Source organism: Thermobia domestica, chromosome 12 (genome assembly GCF_964235325.1).
Source record: "Thermobia domestica chromosome 12, izTheDome1.hap1.1, whole genome shotgun sequence".
Classification (NCBI taxonomy): Eukaryota; Metazoa; Arthropoda; class Insecta; order Zygentoma; family Lepismatidae; genus Thermobia; species Thermobia domestica.
Window position 1 is genome coordinate 207,561,138 of NC_137465.1, and position 17,884 is coordinate 207,579,021.

Below are 17,884 nucleotides of genomic sequence, written 5' to 3' on the forward strand. Positions count from 1 at the left end.
ATTGTTCTAAAATTGCATTTTTAGACAAATTGGATTTGCATTTCACTTGATTCATTTTTGCACAAATCATTGCCTGCAATCAAAATTGAAGGTACCATTTAAAAAGAATTTTACCTACTGTTTTCCATTACAGATATTGTCTATCTATCTCTTATAAAAACACATTTCAGATAATTTTGTTGGGTAGATACAATTTGTAAAAACTAAGGTTTTCATTTACGAAAGACGTTGGAACGGTGATTTTCTAGGAATTAGATTTCCCCTTTTGCATTATGGCACTTTTACTCTAATCATCTTCTCCTCTGTTCAACATTTTCGAGCCGTGGAATGGTAAATACCCTCTGTGACTTCCTATAGGAGTTTTATTCTGTTCATCCGTTATTATCTTCAACCGTTTTCATATTAGTGGTAGGGTCTACTGGACGTTTTATCTTATAGAAGCACCATATTTTGGCAGCCATTTTGAAAACAGCAGGGGTGCCCACAAGGGGGGGGTTATGACGCAAACTGCGTCATTGAAATATTTGGGGGGGGTTAAAAATCTATATAAATATGTTTGACGGGGGGGGGGTAAAAATTAATCGAAAAGATTTTTTTCATGGAAGAATACCTATGGATAGACAATTGCGGGGGGGGTGCGTCATGGACATAAGGGGGGGGGCACCACTGGAAAACAGTGACCCATATGAACAATCTTTTGCCACAACGCTGTTTAGTGTATGAAGATCTATCTAACGAGATATCACATACCCATATTTTCGTTTAAAATTTCCAAGTTGGGCCTGGGCCACCATGAAAGGCGGCCCTGGGAGGCACTGCGAAAAGATCATTCGATTTGTCCCATGGCTTTCCTATTTGAGTTTTTGTTTGGTTTATATATGTTCAACCGTTTTCATATTAATGGTATTGGACGTTTATCTGATACAGGTAACATATCTTGGCGGTCATTTTGAATACGGTGACCGATATGAAAAATCTTTTGCCACATCACTTTTTAGTTTTAAAAGATCTATCGAACGAGGTGTCACTCGTTCAATGTTTCCATTTGAAATTTTAAAGTTGGGCCCAGAGCCCCCTTGAAGAGCGGCCCTGGAGGGCACCGCGACATCATCTTTCGATTTGCCTCATGGTATTTCCTATTTAAGTTTTGCCCAGTTCATTTATGTTCAACCATTTTCGAGATATTTCAGTGGAAAGATATATATAATGAAAATGACCAATATCAGTGTCGAATTCATACTTTTTGGGGTCGCTGAGATAAACAATAACACTTCCAATACCGGGCCCACAACATGGGAAGGAGAGGGGATATATAAAAATCATCGAAAATGGCCGATATCAAGGAGCGTTTTAGTAATAGTAAAAAGTGACTGACTAACGAAACATATTACTATTTTTTCTTAATTTAACCCAGCGATGAGGGTAATTGATGCTAGTATATGATAATTCAATTGGAATTCATCCTATGACAAACACTTTACCATTTTATGTCGCAAAGATCAGTTGATATTATAACAGAGCGGTGCTTGAACGATTGACCTTTGAAATTTAAACTTCGATTAGTGATAATTTCACAGCCTTGTTTTATTACTGATGCCAATTATTCAGTCAGTGGAGAGGAGGGCATGGATCATGGCTCAGAGTTGATGACAATGTATTTTGGTGGGTGGTGGGTCACAGTGGGTCGTAGGTCATGATGGGTGGTGGGTCAGTGAGTCTTGGGTCAACTTTTTGATTGACCCACGAAATTTCAGGACCACATACATTTGTGTTCGTTCGATGCCTAGTACGTTGTATGCAATTAACAAGAAAAAAGGTGGACCTACCAAGTTTTGGGATCAGTGGTTCATTCAGAAATAATACTCCGGGGGGCACTGCTGATACTATTCTATTTATTATTATATTATAAATGTATTATTTTGATCTGCTCCGGGGGGCACTCTCAGAGCTCCGGGGGAGCACTGTCCCCCCCCCAAAAAAACAAGTTTGGAAGAAGCACTGCTCGGGATGGTGACAATATACAGGAACTGGCAGCTTTTTATGGCTGCCCAATACTTTTTTCAGTGGCCATTATGGTATATTTGTATTTCATTTTTAATTTCTTTCTGTTAACATGGTCACTGCTTTGTTTCTCTCATTTTACATATTACATGGGACAATACACAAGGTAGGAGTATAGTGAATGTTTGTTTAACGTCTCATTTCCGTTCCATTTCACACCCTGACGTCACACATCTTTGATAGACCAACACTGTATATAAAAATAATAACTTCATTGCATTTTCTTTTTGATTTTCACATTTTTTCGTCCTTACTAAAAATGCTCCCGTGTGCAGTTGCACATGTCGCACATACCTCAGATCGGCTCTGCATTTACTATATATTTCGTAATATAGTTGAGTTGATTTTGAGTTTAACGTCCGTTTCAGCAGCGAGGCTATATAAGACGTGGACCTACTGATTAACGTGGAATGCGAACCACATGAGCTCCCGCCGAGAATCGAACTCTGATCTCACACGCTAAAGGCGCGTACGCTAACCGCTTAGACACGAAGGAGCTGTTTCGTAATGTAGTAAATGTTCATCTTGTTGAAGGTGGGTTAAAAGTTGGAACCTCTCTTTGTGTACGTTAGTGATTTGATGCATCTCAACCTGACAGATGAATTATGAATTTGAATACGACTTGTCTAGACAAACTCAGCTTAACTTTACAATAAATGTAACACAATCTTTATTAAATAGAGATCTTGTCAGTTACAGTTACATTGGTAATTTTTCCGCAGTGGGTGAAATTCTTGGGTTTTACTTATTAGGTTTCAGCTTATTGATGATGTTTAAAATATCTTAAGTTTTGTATCATGACTGAAGTTTCCTAAGTTATCAAGAAGGTAACTTGCTTGCCAGGAATCTGTTTTCCACTAAGATGGCGGTACAAGTATCTCAATAGCATTATGCTGTTTCCTGTGTTGGGGATGGCTTCAGCATCTATTATATTAGACACTGCAGTCTCTTCGTCAGCTCCTTTGAAAATGCATTGTCTCATCATTCTGTGTACCGTCCTGTCCACTTCAAAGACGTCTATTCCCTGCTGATGAAGGATGACCTTGTAAAAGAAGTTGAGCTTATTTATGAAAGCTGTATTATATTCACAACGACTTTTTCTGGCTATGTAGCGAATTAGCCCCTTGTCAAACTCCTCGTTATTGTCTAATTCTTCTTCTAATAAATTATATATCGCTTGGTCCTTAGGAGACAGCTGTGTGATATCAAATTCGGCTAATTCCTCCCTTACGGGGCTTTCTTCAATTGCTTCGTACATTGGTTCTTTCTTCCAGTGCTCCATTTGTTCACGGATCCCTCTGAACTCAGGACGCCGAGATTCCAGCGTGTACGAGCCCACCACTTGGTCTCCAGTTTTCACAGGCACAACTCCCAATTTCACAGGTCTTTGCTTGCTAAGTTCTTTCCACGTGGAGTGCCATTTCTCTTTGCGAGCCTTTCTCACCGGAGATTTGTCTTTGTGAGTCTGTTGGTCTTTGATCTCACGGTAGATTCTCAGGGCGTTCATGAATTGCTCCTCGTTGGGAAATTTTTCACGGAGCATCCGAATGATTTCTGAGTGTGAACAGCTGTTTTTCAAGGAAGTTATCACCAAGAATCGAACATAATTGTCGTCAATTTGACCAGATTTTACTTTCTTCAGTTTCTTCTCTTTCGCGTTACGGTAAAAATAAGCCAGACCTACCAACGTGTCTTCATCAGCTGCAACATTATGTTCGTGAATTAGCATCTCTGTTATTTCATGTTCTGGAATACCTTGATCCACGAAATCCTCTACCAACAAGTAAATTTGTCTTTGTATTCCTTTTAGCTGATCAATGTCAATATGTGGTCTGCTTATTGTTATTGTCTTATGGTCTCCTGAAGGACTTGCTGCTCTAGCCATGATTGAAGAATTATGGGAACACTTTACGTCATCTTACTTGAATGATATTCTTACAGCAATTTTCTTCTTTCTCGAAATAATGAGTGAGGAGAGTGATGAATATCATTTCATCTCCACTCTCTTTGCTTTTGATTCTCCTCCATTCTATTTTGAAACACCTGCGAAAAAAAATTCTATCAGATTCCATATAATATTTTCTATAACAGCAGAATTAATATTTACATGAAATCAATGGCGTACGCAGAATCTCGTCAAGGCAAAGAGTAGTTCAAGTGTCCAAATTGATGATTTAAAAGATCGGCCCTCCTGCATTGCGGGGTTTTGCGTCATAGTAGTTACGCCCCTGATGCCAAGGCCATTGTGAGAAACCCCACTGGGCAATTTGAGGTCAGTCGGTGCAACGTAGAGGCCGTGAACAGAGTCTTTCTGTTACGCCGTGTAGCGAATGTTTGTGTGATGGCCTGGAAAGTTCAGATTGCCATTGCTGACTGTGGTGTCCAAATGTTGAATCATCCTCCCTACAGTCCAGATATGGCCTCTAGTGACTATTTCCTCTCTCAAGACCTGAAGAAACACCTGCGGGGTGTAACGTTTGTTACAAAAATTTGTTCTGTGTTCATGAGATTTATGGTGGATTTTATTTTATACAGGTGGCAACCAGTGTTTCTTCCAGACATGTTTTTTGGGGGGCACTGCCCCCCGGAAGAGACCAAATAATATGTCTATAATATAATAAATAGAATAGTACAAGCAGTGCCCCCCCCGGAACATTGTGTTTGAGAAACACTGGTGGCAACACTGGAGTGGCATGACCAGGGTTCGCGCCGGTTTGAGTCGCCATTGTGTGGGCTTGCTTCTTGGTGTGCAGAGAAATAAGAAATGGTTGTTGAGTTAGGGAAGTTGGGTAAACGAATTTGTAACGAAACAAGAAATAGTTTGTTTAGTGTTCAATTTTCCTCTAAATTCTATTCAGTAAGAAGTTATTCATATAGAAGTTAGAACGACCGAGAAAAGGAATATATTTATTCCAGTGATAAGAAAGAAAGAAAGAAAGAAAAAAAAAAAAAAAAGAAAGGCAAAAGGTCTGTGAGTGAGAATGAGTGTTCCTAAACAGTTCGGTATAGGTCAGTAAATTTGAACTTTTACAAATTAAAGTTCTTTTCATAAAAATATATGTAATTCAGTGTTGACAGTATTTCTTTAATGCGGGAGGCCCGGGTTTGATTCCGGGCGGGAGATCTTGTGGTTCAGATTCCACGTTAATCAGTAGGTCCACGTCTCATATAGCCTCGCTGCTGAACCGGACGTTAAACTCAAAATCAAGTCAAGTCAAGTCTTTCTTTAATGGATAAAATCAAAGAATAAGATCAGCAGTTAACTCGTTCTAGTGGGGTATGTGTGCTAAAAGTTGGAGGGCAGGCAGGCCCTATCCAGGGGGCTCTAGAGGGCCGGGTCCCCCCTAAATTTTGCTGGCCCCCTAAAATTTTCACGGTAGACTTGCAAATGAACTATAATATGGTTGGATCGCCCCCCCTAACTTGAGCCGCCCCCCTACATTTTTGGGCTGGCTACCGGCCTGAGGGGAGGAAAGTACTTTGGCAGGTGTTCCGCCTGGATGACAAGTTGATTACTCGCTCTGGCGAGGCAAACTTCCTGCCACCCTTATCAATCAGCTGTTTTCTTGCTTTTTTCTTTTTTACGAGTGAATGCCTTGTCTTTGGAGGAAGAAAATTTTGTTCTTTAAAGGAACTTTCTTTAAATAAGAAAGTCGTTAGTGTTTAACTTCCAATAACTCAGGAATCATTAATCTACTTATTTTTATTTTGTCCTCTGTTGATAAAACGACGAAAAATGGAAGGAAAACAGAAATTAAATTTTAATTTATTTTGGTAGATACGTAATTAAGAGAATTAATTAATGGTAAATTTATCTTTTCGTAGTTGTTACATTAACTACCGACAGACGTTATCGATATTATCTTTTTTTTTTAATTTCTTATTTTGTGAGTACGAAAGCAGAAGAAGAAATTTTGTTAGTTTCTATCTAATTGAAATTTTGTTAGTTTCTATCTAATATTGTTATAGTTAACGTAGGTCTTCCATGTGTTCTCATGCAACTACACCCTTTAATAACGACTATACCTCTGCATGCGGGAAACCTGTAGTTCTATATGGTTACGCAGGTGTGGGTTTTCTCCGGTTTTGGTATTTCAAACAGAATAGTGGGATCGGAGCATTCGAGCACTTGTGAGATCGTATTAGTGGTTACAGGGGACATCATTTTTCGTCGGACAACGAGGTCCAACAGGTTGTTTCTCAATGGTTTGGCCATGACAGACTACTTTTTCCCTGGAATTTCTTCGCTGCCTACAAAGTGACGACAGTGCATAGACCTCTATGGGGGACAACATCGGAAAACAGCGATGACCAGGGGAGCCTATCTGCATTCCTTCATGTCTAGGTAGATAATTTATTTGACGCCTCTCGTAACTCTTTCTGGAAGTATGCTTGCAAGAAACACTACTCGCAACATTTATAAAATTCTATAATTCTAAGAGTAACTGACTCTCACGCCTGTTGTTATACTGATCCATATTTAGAAAAATAAATTTAGCTTTTTCTTTCAGCAACGAAGTTATCTGAGACACGGGCCTACAGTTTATGTAACGTCAGATGCGAACCATACCAACCTTTCCAACATGGAGGTTGTGTGTAAGCCACTAATGGATCCATAAGGTTTGTTTGGCGGAAACGGATCGACTTCTGGAAGATGAACCTAAACTCGAAATACATTTTTACATGGAGTACACAAAGAGTAATGTAAATTTTCAACATTTACTTGAGGTAATATGACAAGTGATACACGATTTATTGAATTTTTATTGATAACTTTTGAAAATAATTTGCAATATGTAACGAGATACTAAATACCCGATACATGTGATGATGATTAGATTTACTCTAACATAGCTAAATTAGCGACTCTAACTTTCGCAAAATAAGGTATACTCATGTAAAAATGATTGTCGCATATCTATAACTGTCTTCTTGTACGAATATAATTTGATAATGCTTTTGCAGAGTACTTTTAATACTGATACTATGTGTATAATCAGAAAATGTATATTTGTGGTAAATTTCATAGGAAAATAATTATAAATACGAAAAATTAGAATGAGTAAAACAAAATGTTGTTAAACGGACAAGAAAGTTTTATTTTCGTTTTATTGTTCTTATTTACTGCTCTTTTGACATATAAAATTTGCAACATACATGTCTCTGACGATTATACACATACTAACATTATAAGAAATACCGGGAGAATTCCTTATCAAATTATATTCCTACAACAACACATTTATAGACATGCGACAATAATTTTGGACATGAATGTACTTTTAGCTGTTAATTGTAATATGTATTCTGGTTGCAAACGTAATTACTTAGCTTTACAGTATCCAACTATTCACACTTCCACTACTTCAACAGATAATTTGCTTAATTTTCTTGATATGGAATTGCACTACAATTTCTAAAAGTATATACGCATATTCACTTAAAATTGAAGCTAAAATATTTACCAGCAAAAGTTATTAGGAAAAAGTTCATTTTAGACAAGTAATTTTGTTTCGTAGTTATATCTCTTAAATTTAATAAAATTTACTAAACAACGTTGTTGTTTAGCAACACATTTGTTTCATTAAATAACACTTCTGTTGCATTTTTCTCGAGATAATTTATTTTCGATATTTTAATATTGTTGTTTGATACATATCATACTTTCATATACAAGTCTATTAGGTGATGAACTGACTCGTCACAGTTAGTTATAAAAGGAAAACCTCTTTTAATACTTTCCCAGGAGGTAATGTACCTAAATTGAAGCCATACTGCCTTGCTGAACTGCTATGCTAATTAAGTTGTATAAGAAAAGCAGTAGTCCGATTGTCACCAGTAACCTGTGCAATACGTTGGACTACTTCTTTAACGAAGTTGACATCTTCGATGCCGCAAGTGCAGCTCGATTCAGTGGTGGCTATGGCCATGAACATGCATCTACATTTTTATATTTTCTTCTTTTCTCGCATTCTCCGTGAGCTACAATGAAGAAACAGTACGATTGGATGATGCGAAATTGTCAGAGCAGTTGAAATCCCAGAGAAGAATCTACCCATGGTACCAGCGTCATGCCAATTGGTCTTTTGCCAACAGATTGGATACATCACATTGATTCACGAATAGATGGAGCTTCCGCCGATGTGAGTGCTCTCCAGATAAGGTCATTCACGTTGGGATGTCTTCGCATGTCATCCGGAGCTACTAATGCAACAGAGACCGTATAGACCACTCTGTGTGACTGATGCACAACATTTAGAGCATAGATTCACATATGTCTACCCATAGGCGAAGCGATACCTATCATTTGAAAGCTACAGCCCTAAGGTATTTGATGGTAATGCCTGTAGCCAAGCACCTGAAATTTGAGATGAGGCGAGGTCCTCTTAACTGTCTGCTTCGTACAGATGTAATGTGCCATTACAGTTAAGATAGTATAATTTTTTGAGGGGTGGACTAATACTTTTTGAACGTACTGTGTATTGTAAACTTTTAAAACACAATTTTCGGTTTATGTATTTTAAATCCATTTGGTTCTTATCTAAATCAAAATTAACACAGAAGCTTCAGAATAAATAGAAAAAAAATATATTTCGGGAAATGATTTATTTGTTTATATAGTACTACTTCATCATAAATTTCTGTATATGGGCATTTCAAATGGATGATTATTGAAATTATACATTTTATTGCAATATATATCATAGTTCAGTAACTGGACAGAATTTTCTGAAATTGTCCACCAATCTAATATTTGATAGAATAATTTAGACCCCCTTCGTCCCTCTGTGATGCCCATATCCTGCTAAAATCCGGTTTTATCCAGTCTTTACCATTTTTTATTCGCTTTATATTTTCCTCCGCGAAAATTCCTTTGCTCTGATTGGGAACTATATTTCCACATTAGTATTCTGGCGCGCCTTCACCTTGTTCTTCATGTGCAACTTCTAGGGACGGACTATATCACTTCTGCTCTTGGAAAATTGGAATTTTGTCAGTTAAAAGCAGCAGCAATCAGGTAATAATGTATGAAATAGGAAATAAACTCGTTGGAAGCAGAACGGAGTCCTGAACTGTTAAAATCCTACAGTGAAACTAGTCAGAAATTATAAAATATAGAATTCAGCTCTGTAGACGCCATGTTTACTCTACAAGTAGCTGTGGACAAGTTTTTATCAAAGTGTAATGTGTTAATTTTCCGATCTTGTGATCTCATTTAAACTACGTTTGGAAATTAGTACTTTCATAAAAAAATTTCCTTCCCCCCCCAAAAAAAAAAAAAATTCAGAATCGGGTTACAGTAGTTGTGTGTAGTATATGTGATTTTTTTAACATGGCAGCATGCTCAGGTTCTTCTATAATTAAGTTAATTTTCATCATGTCAGTGTAATTTCTAACAGGGACTTCGATTTACCCCAAATTTGATCACAGCTTCCAACTGAAATGGGTTGAATAATTTCATAAAGGTTCTTTTCCCCTCAGGAAAGGAATATTTCTTCCTTAATAGTTTCAAAATGTCCCTCCCGAGGTATTGACAACAATCTTAAAATTGAAAAAATGGGTTAGTTGAGAGAAGGGCCACCTGGCTCTGACCATTTTCCTCCCTTCTCAGTTCCCGAGCCGGTTTAGAATGGGGTAATATCAGTGATTTGTTTGGACTATATGTAGTAATTAATTTATATAGTGATATGTGTTAGTATGTGTAGTTTTAGTTTATATGTGTGATGTAGCATGTATATGTGTAATTTAGTATGTGGTTAGTAGGAGTGATGTATGTGTGAAAGTATGATTAATTTATTTAAGGACAGTGTATTGTTAATTCTTAATTATTCATCTCTTTTGGTCCATTCTAATAAGCAAATTAGTTCGCAATACAAATTTACAATAATTCTGTATTGTTATCTCATGATATACAGCGCATAGCATAGCTTTTACTAGTACAAAGCGTGTTTAGTAGTACAAAGTTTATCTTATACTACAACGCTATCTTACGTCCCGTAAACAATTACTCATTGTTAGTGTTTGTTCCCCCGAGACTTAACGAATTAGCTCAAAAATCATATCTTTTTCGTGAAAAATATATTGAATAATATCTTAAAAATATATTGAAAAATATATCGCAGTTCTGGCCCATATGAATATATCTGTTCTGGGCTGGCCCATATCGCAGTTCTCCCGCTTCGTTGCTTTCAGTGACACATATCCACAGTGACAGTAAATACATTTATCCAAGGAATACAGTCAGCAAAATTGAATTTCCATTGCATATATATATACATAATATGAACCCGTGAAGTGCAAATATGTCGTGATTTGTATTGAAAGAATCGATCGTTGGTTCATGCGAATTCCCACGTATCGGTCAGTACACGATAATTTATGTAGTGGCTTGTTGTTTTTAGTATGCATACATAGAATGAGACTGCTTTGAAGTCTTGAGCATAATCATACAATAGGGTGTCTAGAAATGAATCTATGTTATAAAATGTGAATAAATATAAATGAGTAATAATAGTAATAATACATATAGTATAGTATGTGTGATTAAATGATAGGACACCTGTAAACATATGAGCCCAGTTGAATTTTTGCCACAAGGTATTGATTGTTTATATATAATGATGAATGTTTCGAGAACTGACATTTACGTCAGAATTCCGTGTGAGGAAGTGTATCCTGTGAAAATGACTGACCATGCTTTCACTTCGTGGCTTGGCATTTACTAATAACCTACATACTAACTGCTTATCTGGTTTGACAATGTGAATAGTGTTCATGTAGCAAATAATTCCGGACAATTTCCAAGTAATTACAGAAAAGAATAGCCATTTCCATAATTGGCACAATACATGAAATATATACGCGTTCAGCTTTACACTTGCAATAGTACTTTGTGACTAAATGTTTTCACGTCACCTGACTAAGTTGAATTTATCACTGTTCGCAGAGATGACGGCATGGATAGGATTGAATATTATAGCAGATTTATTACAGTAGAGCTCCATTATTCCGTACCAAGGTCTCTATGTGCACCCCCAAACATTTTCATTTTCCTTAGTTCTAAACTATGTAGTAATCGAAATTAATCGACACCTCAAGATGTAGCGAATCTAGCTGATTGGGAGCTCTAGCAAGAATTTGGCAAACAACTTGCTAGTACGAAATTTATTTTATTTACTTTTTTTTTAATTTTGGCAAATCCCAGTTAAGATTTTCTTTGTTTTATCGACTTTTACACTAGTTATCCGTATTTTAATCCGAACTCTTCCCAGTTTCTGAGGGGTCGGATATTTTTTTTAAATTAGAAATTCTAAATTAAGAGACCACACTGACCTTCCGGTAGTGTCGAAGTCTTCAATGGCGTTGACCGGATACAGCGTGTAGTAAGATTTCCATAAAGCCCTTGTCTGTGAAAATCTTATTCGGGCACGGACTAGTCACGCACTTGGAAATATTTAGTTATTTTAGGCCACGCATTTAGTAGGCCACCTTTCTCGGCATATTTATGTATATTTGACTGTGAAGTTGACGATTGTCATATGTAAAAATTCGACCACTTATCTTTGTAGTATATAGAGTTCTAGCATATTTCTTTTGGCGCGTCTCTGTTCTCCTCTTTAGCCATCTTTCTATCTTCTTCTCTAAGAATTTTTTAAACCTTCACCCCGTTTTAACATGACAAATTTTAACCATTTAACATACATCATTTGAACTTGAATATTCAATTGAGATATCGCGAGATAATTCGTGGTGGTATTCACTTTCGTTAGATATTAGGGACCGTTTCCATCACAATTCGACCCACTGCGGTAGCGAGCGATTGTCCAGTATACAATTTAACTTTGCTCTCGCCTCCTTTACCATTCTTTAATTGGAGTTCCCCGTTATATTCTTCGGGGTCTCCATTTTTGTTTCTATCGAGCACAATATAGATGAATTCTGTGTAGATGTTTGGGCCCATAAGTATTGTTAAAATTTTAAGGTTTCATCATCCATATGACAAATTGTAAAAATAAAATTGTTCTATTGTAATTTAGTTTACGTGCCTGCCTTGCACTTTAAATGTCCACTATCTCGAAATTATTCAATAATATAAATGTTTATCATAATGCGCGGTTAATCAGTCGTTATATAGTCGAATTTTATTGTATGCAGTGTTGCAACCTAAGAGTTTTATTGAGCGGGGTAAATAATTTAAAAGATTAAATAATGAATATATATATATATATATATATATATATATATATATATATATATATATATATATAAATATATATATATATATATATATATATGTGTTGAAATATAAATACATAATGAATATAAGTGCAATATTGAAGAGAAGCGTATAATGTTGAATTACTTGGATAAATATGTATAAATGGTTTTGTTACTGACCACGAACGGTTAAGTTGGTTGCCATAATTTCAGAAAATTCGACGAATGTAAATTTAGAATACATCGCCCCATGTTGAACATTATCCTTAATCCTTGAAACGTAGTTAACTTGTATCCATATGTATTAATATCTTCTATTGTTGTACTAGTTGCATATGGCATGTAATTAAGGCAGGTTGTCGCAACGTTAAACTACCATTAAATTCATCTCCAAGTCAGTAAACTTAGAATCTCCTATACAGTTGTTTTCAATTCCATTCGTCATCTACAACCTTCGAACCCAAATAGTGATTTCTGAATTAGTGAATGTAGTCTTAATACGAAAGTGTTTACAACTGAAACCTCTTTGAATTCAGGGATTTTTTTTCTTCTTTTAGATTGTGTTAATACTATAACTACCAAGGTGTGAGTTTAACGTGATAAAATATGATAGTGATTTAAAAATTAGTGGACGGATCAGATAACAAATGGAGTAACGAAATGGGTGATATAGTCACCGAGAAATTTATGAAAAAAACTGTGCTTTCTCTCAATCTATGAACTTAGAATGCTTAAACAAATAGTTCTACAAACTAAATAAGTGAAATTCACAAGTGCATAGATATTATTTCATATGCGTATCTAAATAAAGATATAACGTGCATGGAGACCAAAAGGGTGCATTATGGACGCACAATATAAAATATTACCTGAAACCACGAGAAAAGACTCGTTTAACCATCATATTGTTTTTCATATGAGATATAATAGGATGTATCTAAATTTTAGAATTTACGCTTTATTTTATTAAAATTTTATTTTTTTCTTCTTTCATCCTCCTTTTAAGATTGAATCTATATTGATGTAATCCAAGATATCTAATGTATACTATAATGGTATATCTATATGTATACTCATTTGCATGTTATTAACATTTTCTGTGCTTATTTTAATAGATGTAATAAATGTTGATAAACTGTAGCTAGTTGATAGTTTTCTTCAAAGCTGATTTACCTATATCAATACATTATCCTGTATGAATACTTGTGTGTGTGAATGAGTAACAACTTTAGCTGTAAGTGGTAGCCTTTAATTTTGAATTATGACGATAGTATTTACAATATGTGTGTATTATTATAATATGTGTGTATTGGTTCATGGTCGAGGTCATGTATGATAATTTACTCTGAATTAATATGAACCGGCTCTGGAAGGAAAGCCGAAATAAAAGAATGAGCTGGGATAACGACAGTCTTTTCAAGAATTTCAGGAACTCCGGTTTGTGGAAAATATGTGTACTACTTTGATTTTTTCTTTCTTTCTTTCTTTCTTTGTTTCTTTCTTTTTTTTTTTTTTTGGCTAATTCAAACGTGTGTTCGATCTCCATTATGGAAATTCAGTTACTGGATAAAAGTTGTTTAATGTTCAGAAATAATAGAAAACCAATTAAATTAATCATCTGAACTGGGTCAGGGTGACTCCCACTTGTGCAGTTACTTGGATCCGGGTCAGAGAAGCATGAGGGAGCATGTGTTTCTTCAAGAACAATTCAAAATCGATCCTCGAATAATAAAATTCGGATATTAATCACTTTTTAATACTTAATTAAACCTTCTTACTGTATTTCCATGATTATCCAGTATTTCTTCATTTCTAGTTTCTTCTTTCTTCCTTGGGGGCGCGGTGGCTCAGTGGTAGAGCGTTCACCTCTGGTGCTTGGGGTCCCGGGTTCGATCCCAGCCCCCGCCAAGTGAACTTTGTGGTGGACAAACACCGTGCTCGTGGGTTTTCTCGGGGTTCTCCCGTTTCCTCCCACTTTCTTCATTCCACCATTTCACTCATCTCTCATCATTACCGTCTCCTTTAGCCTAACCGGCATAACCGTGGGACGTAAAACTCAAAGATTTCATTCTTTTCTTTCTTCCTTTTCTTCTATTCTCCTTCTCGATTTTGATATATCTCTTCTTCATTCTTCCTTACTTTTAAATAAAACTGAAAAGAGGTCGTGACTGTGAATTGTCGCTATAGACACGGTCAATAAATTCAGTTGATGTTCTCTTCGGATATCCGATACTAATTAACTAATAATGAAACACATGTAGAAAAGAAAAGAACAAGATTTAATCTAGTTTATTTATTAAATTATCAAGCTGGAGCCCAAGTTGGCTACTACTACAATTCCCAATCACGACGTTTTCTTTACATAGTAACATTCATTGATGTAATTTGATGGTCGGGTTGCCCCAAACTGATTGTGCATCCCTTATTTCAAGACTTAAACCAGCTAGGTTAGACCAGGCAGATATGCAGTCTTGGACATCAGATTATGTGTAAAGGGACCCATACACGCAGACACATGCATGATGAAACCTTCCAACATCCATGAAAAATGATAAAACCACAGGGAAGGATCGTGTATGGCCTCGCTCATGCATGTTGAAAGTTTTCATAATCTACTGTAAACATGCATGATAGTTTTCCCATTCTTCATGCATGTTTACCGTGTATGTGCTCGTTCATGCAAGTTGATTGTTTTATATTTAGGTCCGCCAATCACGACAGCAGGAAAAATCACGTGACTCTTCCTCCACATTCATTCTTCTAGTACATTGGACAGCAAGGGTCTTATGCAGAGTCGTTTTGACACGTGATTAGTGCCATATTAAAGAGTTCGACTAACATATGTTTCTTGCAGTAGTAAAGCCTTTAGTATGACGCTAATCATATGTCAAAACGACTCTGATAAGGCCCCAAGTTGGTACGTGTGTGGGCAAAAAATTCTTCCAACATGCGTGTTAAAACAAATCTTTCATGCAAGTTGGTCATGCAAATGTGTGCGTCTATGACCCCCATAAAACTCATCTTCCCCATTGAAGAGTATCTCAGTGGTATGCCGTGATCCATAGACCTACGCTAAAAATGTAGGATTAGCCATATAAATAGCCCGACGAATACCAAGACTTCCAGAATCAACTGGAAGGGAGGTCTGTATCCACGCGTTACTATGTGTGCAGGAGTTCGTACATTTTCTGTGCTTATGGATACTTTTCTGAGCAAATAAATTCACACATTTTTCGTGGACAAGTAGAATTCAAGAGGAGCATGGTTTAGAAAAAATGAAATGAAATCTTTGAGTTTTACGTCCCACGATTATGCCGGTTAGGCTAAAGGAGACGGTGATTATGAGAAATGAGTGAAATGGTGGAATGAAGAAAGTGGGAGGAAACGGGAGAACCCCGAGAAAACCCACGAGCACGGTGTTTGTCCACCACAAAGTTCACTTGGCGGGGGCTGGGATCGAACCCGGGACCCCAAGTACCAGAGGTGAACGCTCTACCACTGAGCCACCGCGCCCCCCAAAGCATGGTTTAGAGTCCTTCTTCAGATCCAAAATAATGATTAAATCCTGAGGAGTGAGGATGGACTGGGACTACAAGAATAGATCAGGGCTTATTTAAAACCATTTGTTACCAGCTCTTGATCAACTAATAAATAATATATTTTGGAACTGCACTAAAGGGTGTAATGCAGGTTGCAGTTGCAAAAAAAAAAAAAAAAAGTATCTGCTGTTCGCCAATAAGCAAACATTGCCGTAGGCAATCATGTTCAAACGCTGAGGCTGGAAGGCAAGGAAAAGAAGGAAGGTGAAGAAATTCACATGGAAGTCAATCTGGGAGAAGACACAGAATTATTTAAACTGTTTTTTTTAATATTATATTTTGATGTGAGTTACACCTACTGGGGACACAAAAAACTCACTCAGTGCTCTTCCACCGCAGTGATGTAGAGATATTGCAACTGTCATACTCTTATCCAGCCCGTCATCTTAGTTCAACATAAATGATTTAATTTCGGCTGTAGACCGAAGAGAAACCATTGGGTAGGATACATACGCACAACGTTTATTAGTTGTATGTTGATGCTGCTTTACCGTATCAATTCATGTTCTGGTGAAGTTTGGTTGATCAATGGCGACGTCCAAGCAGTGTCAGTATGTGGTGTCAATGTTATTGGCTGGTTGACTGCTTATTGACTGGGTTCGTTAGCAAGCACTGATTGGTTGTATTGTATACATTTTCCTTCAATGAGGGAAAGTCATGTTTCGCTGAGTTAAAGATCGTTCTCTTATACTTTACCCTGAAGACGAGAACAATGTTGTAAGTTCTCGAAACGTTGGACAATGTGGAATTCACTTGGCTGATTGCCCAAGAACAACTATATTCAATTATTTGATTATTTATGAATAATATCTGAATTCACAGGTCAATATTAATTTTTTGAATATCTATGGCTTTGAGGAGGTCATCAACAAATGTACGTTACTAGTAGAATGTCTATCTGCATGTGTTGAGGATATGAATTAGAAATTTTGTAAGACGATGGATGTGGAAAGCTATTATTATTGAATATTATGATTTGATCCAAAAGTAATAACACACTAAATATCACCTCGAATATTATTAATCTGGATTTGAGTGCTTAGTTGTAATTTAGGTTCACTATCGGCGAACTGTGCTTTCAGCCCAGAATGCTCATTCATCTAAATAATAAGTAAAATAATAAACATAAAAATAAAATAATATAAATAAACAAATAATATGTTCCCAAGAGGGTTTCAATGCTGGGTATTATGACTTGCGTTCTTGGTTGTATCATAATGCTCCAAGTGGAACATCATTACCGTGGGTTTACGTACTTAATCATACAATTCCTTACGCTAGTCTTGTTAGCAGCTGTCAAAATGATGGTGGATGTGGATTTCCGTAACGTACACCTAATTTTTTTTACGCAGAGAAATTTAGAGCTTGCTTAACTTTTAGCGTAGAGCCCGTGGGTAAGAGTGGCTCGGATGGAAGAGATTTCAAGCAGCAGGTAGTATCTGATCATTCCATGCTCTGCTCCCTCTGTCTGATCTTTACTTCTCAGAAGAGAACACTTGTTTCTAAATTGTGTCCTCGAGACTCATTGTATTTTTCCGAAGTTTTCATAAACTGTGTATCAGAGACCTTTGCCGGATACAGCAATGCGGATCTCTTGGCTATCTTGTCACCTGTCAACGTCACGAATATATCGAAGGTCACAAGACAGAATATGACTCCAAAACCCTTGTAGAGTAATCCTACTGACTACTTCGTATTTAGGCATCTCGATCAACTCTTGGCAGGGAAGAGCTTCCCTGATGATCGGTCGGTGGACCAAGAGTGCCGCAGACTTCAGACAACTTTCGTTATGGAATCAAATCGTTGGCTGAACGATAGCAAAATCGTGTACGTGGATCCGGAGATTACTCGGTAGTTCAATTTTCACGACCATTGCCTTCTGTTAGACTATACTGAATCTGTTAAGCTACCCTTATACAATGTAGACGGATAAGTTGCCGTATCATTCTGCAATGTAGGCTGTTTTCCAGTTTAGTACACTATACAGCTCTTGTTTAGACATACTT

At 36.7% G+C, this 17,884-nt stretch overlaps 2 protein-coding genes across 2 annotated transcripts in view; one reads left to right on the top strand and one right to left on the bottom strand.

Moving 5' to 3' along the window:
• Window positions 1-2,702: 2,702 nt before the first annotated feature.
• Window positions 2,703-7,633, bottom strand: LOC145666994 (uncharacterized). The gene is made up of 2 exons (XM_081734671.1): window positions 7,527-7,633; window positions 2,703-4,104 (listed from the first exon to the last, which is right to left on the bottom strand). Exon 2 carries the CDS (start codon window positions 3,944-3,946, stop codon window positions 2,873-2,875), a length of 1,074 nt encoding a protein of 357 aa, XP_081590797.1. The 5' UTR covers window positions 3,947-4,104; window positions 7,527-7,633; the 3' UTR covers window positions 2,703-2,872.
• Window positions 7,634-8,943: 1,310 nt separating this feature from the next.
• The window catches only part of LOC145666997 (uncharacterized), a 32,162-nt gene continuing 23,221 nt past the window's right edge, over window positions 8,944-17,884 (top strand). The window contains exon 1 of the mRNA XM_081734674.1: window positions 8,944-9,079. The gene's annotated coding sequence lies outside the window, so the exon portion shown is untranslated. The remainder of the gene's footprint in view (window positions 9,080-17,884) is intronic.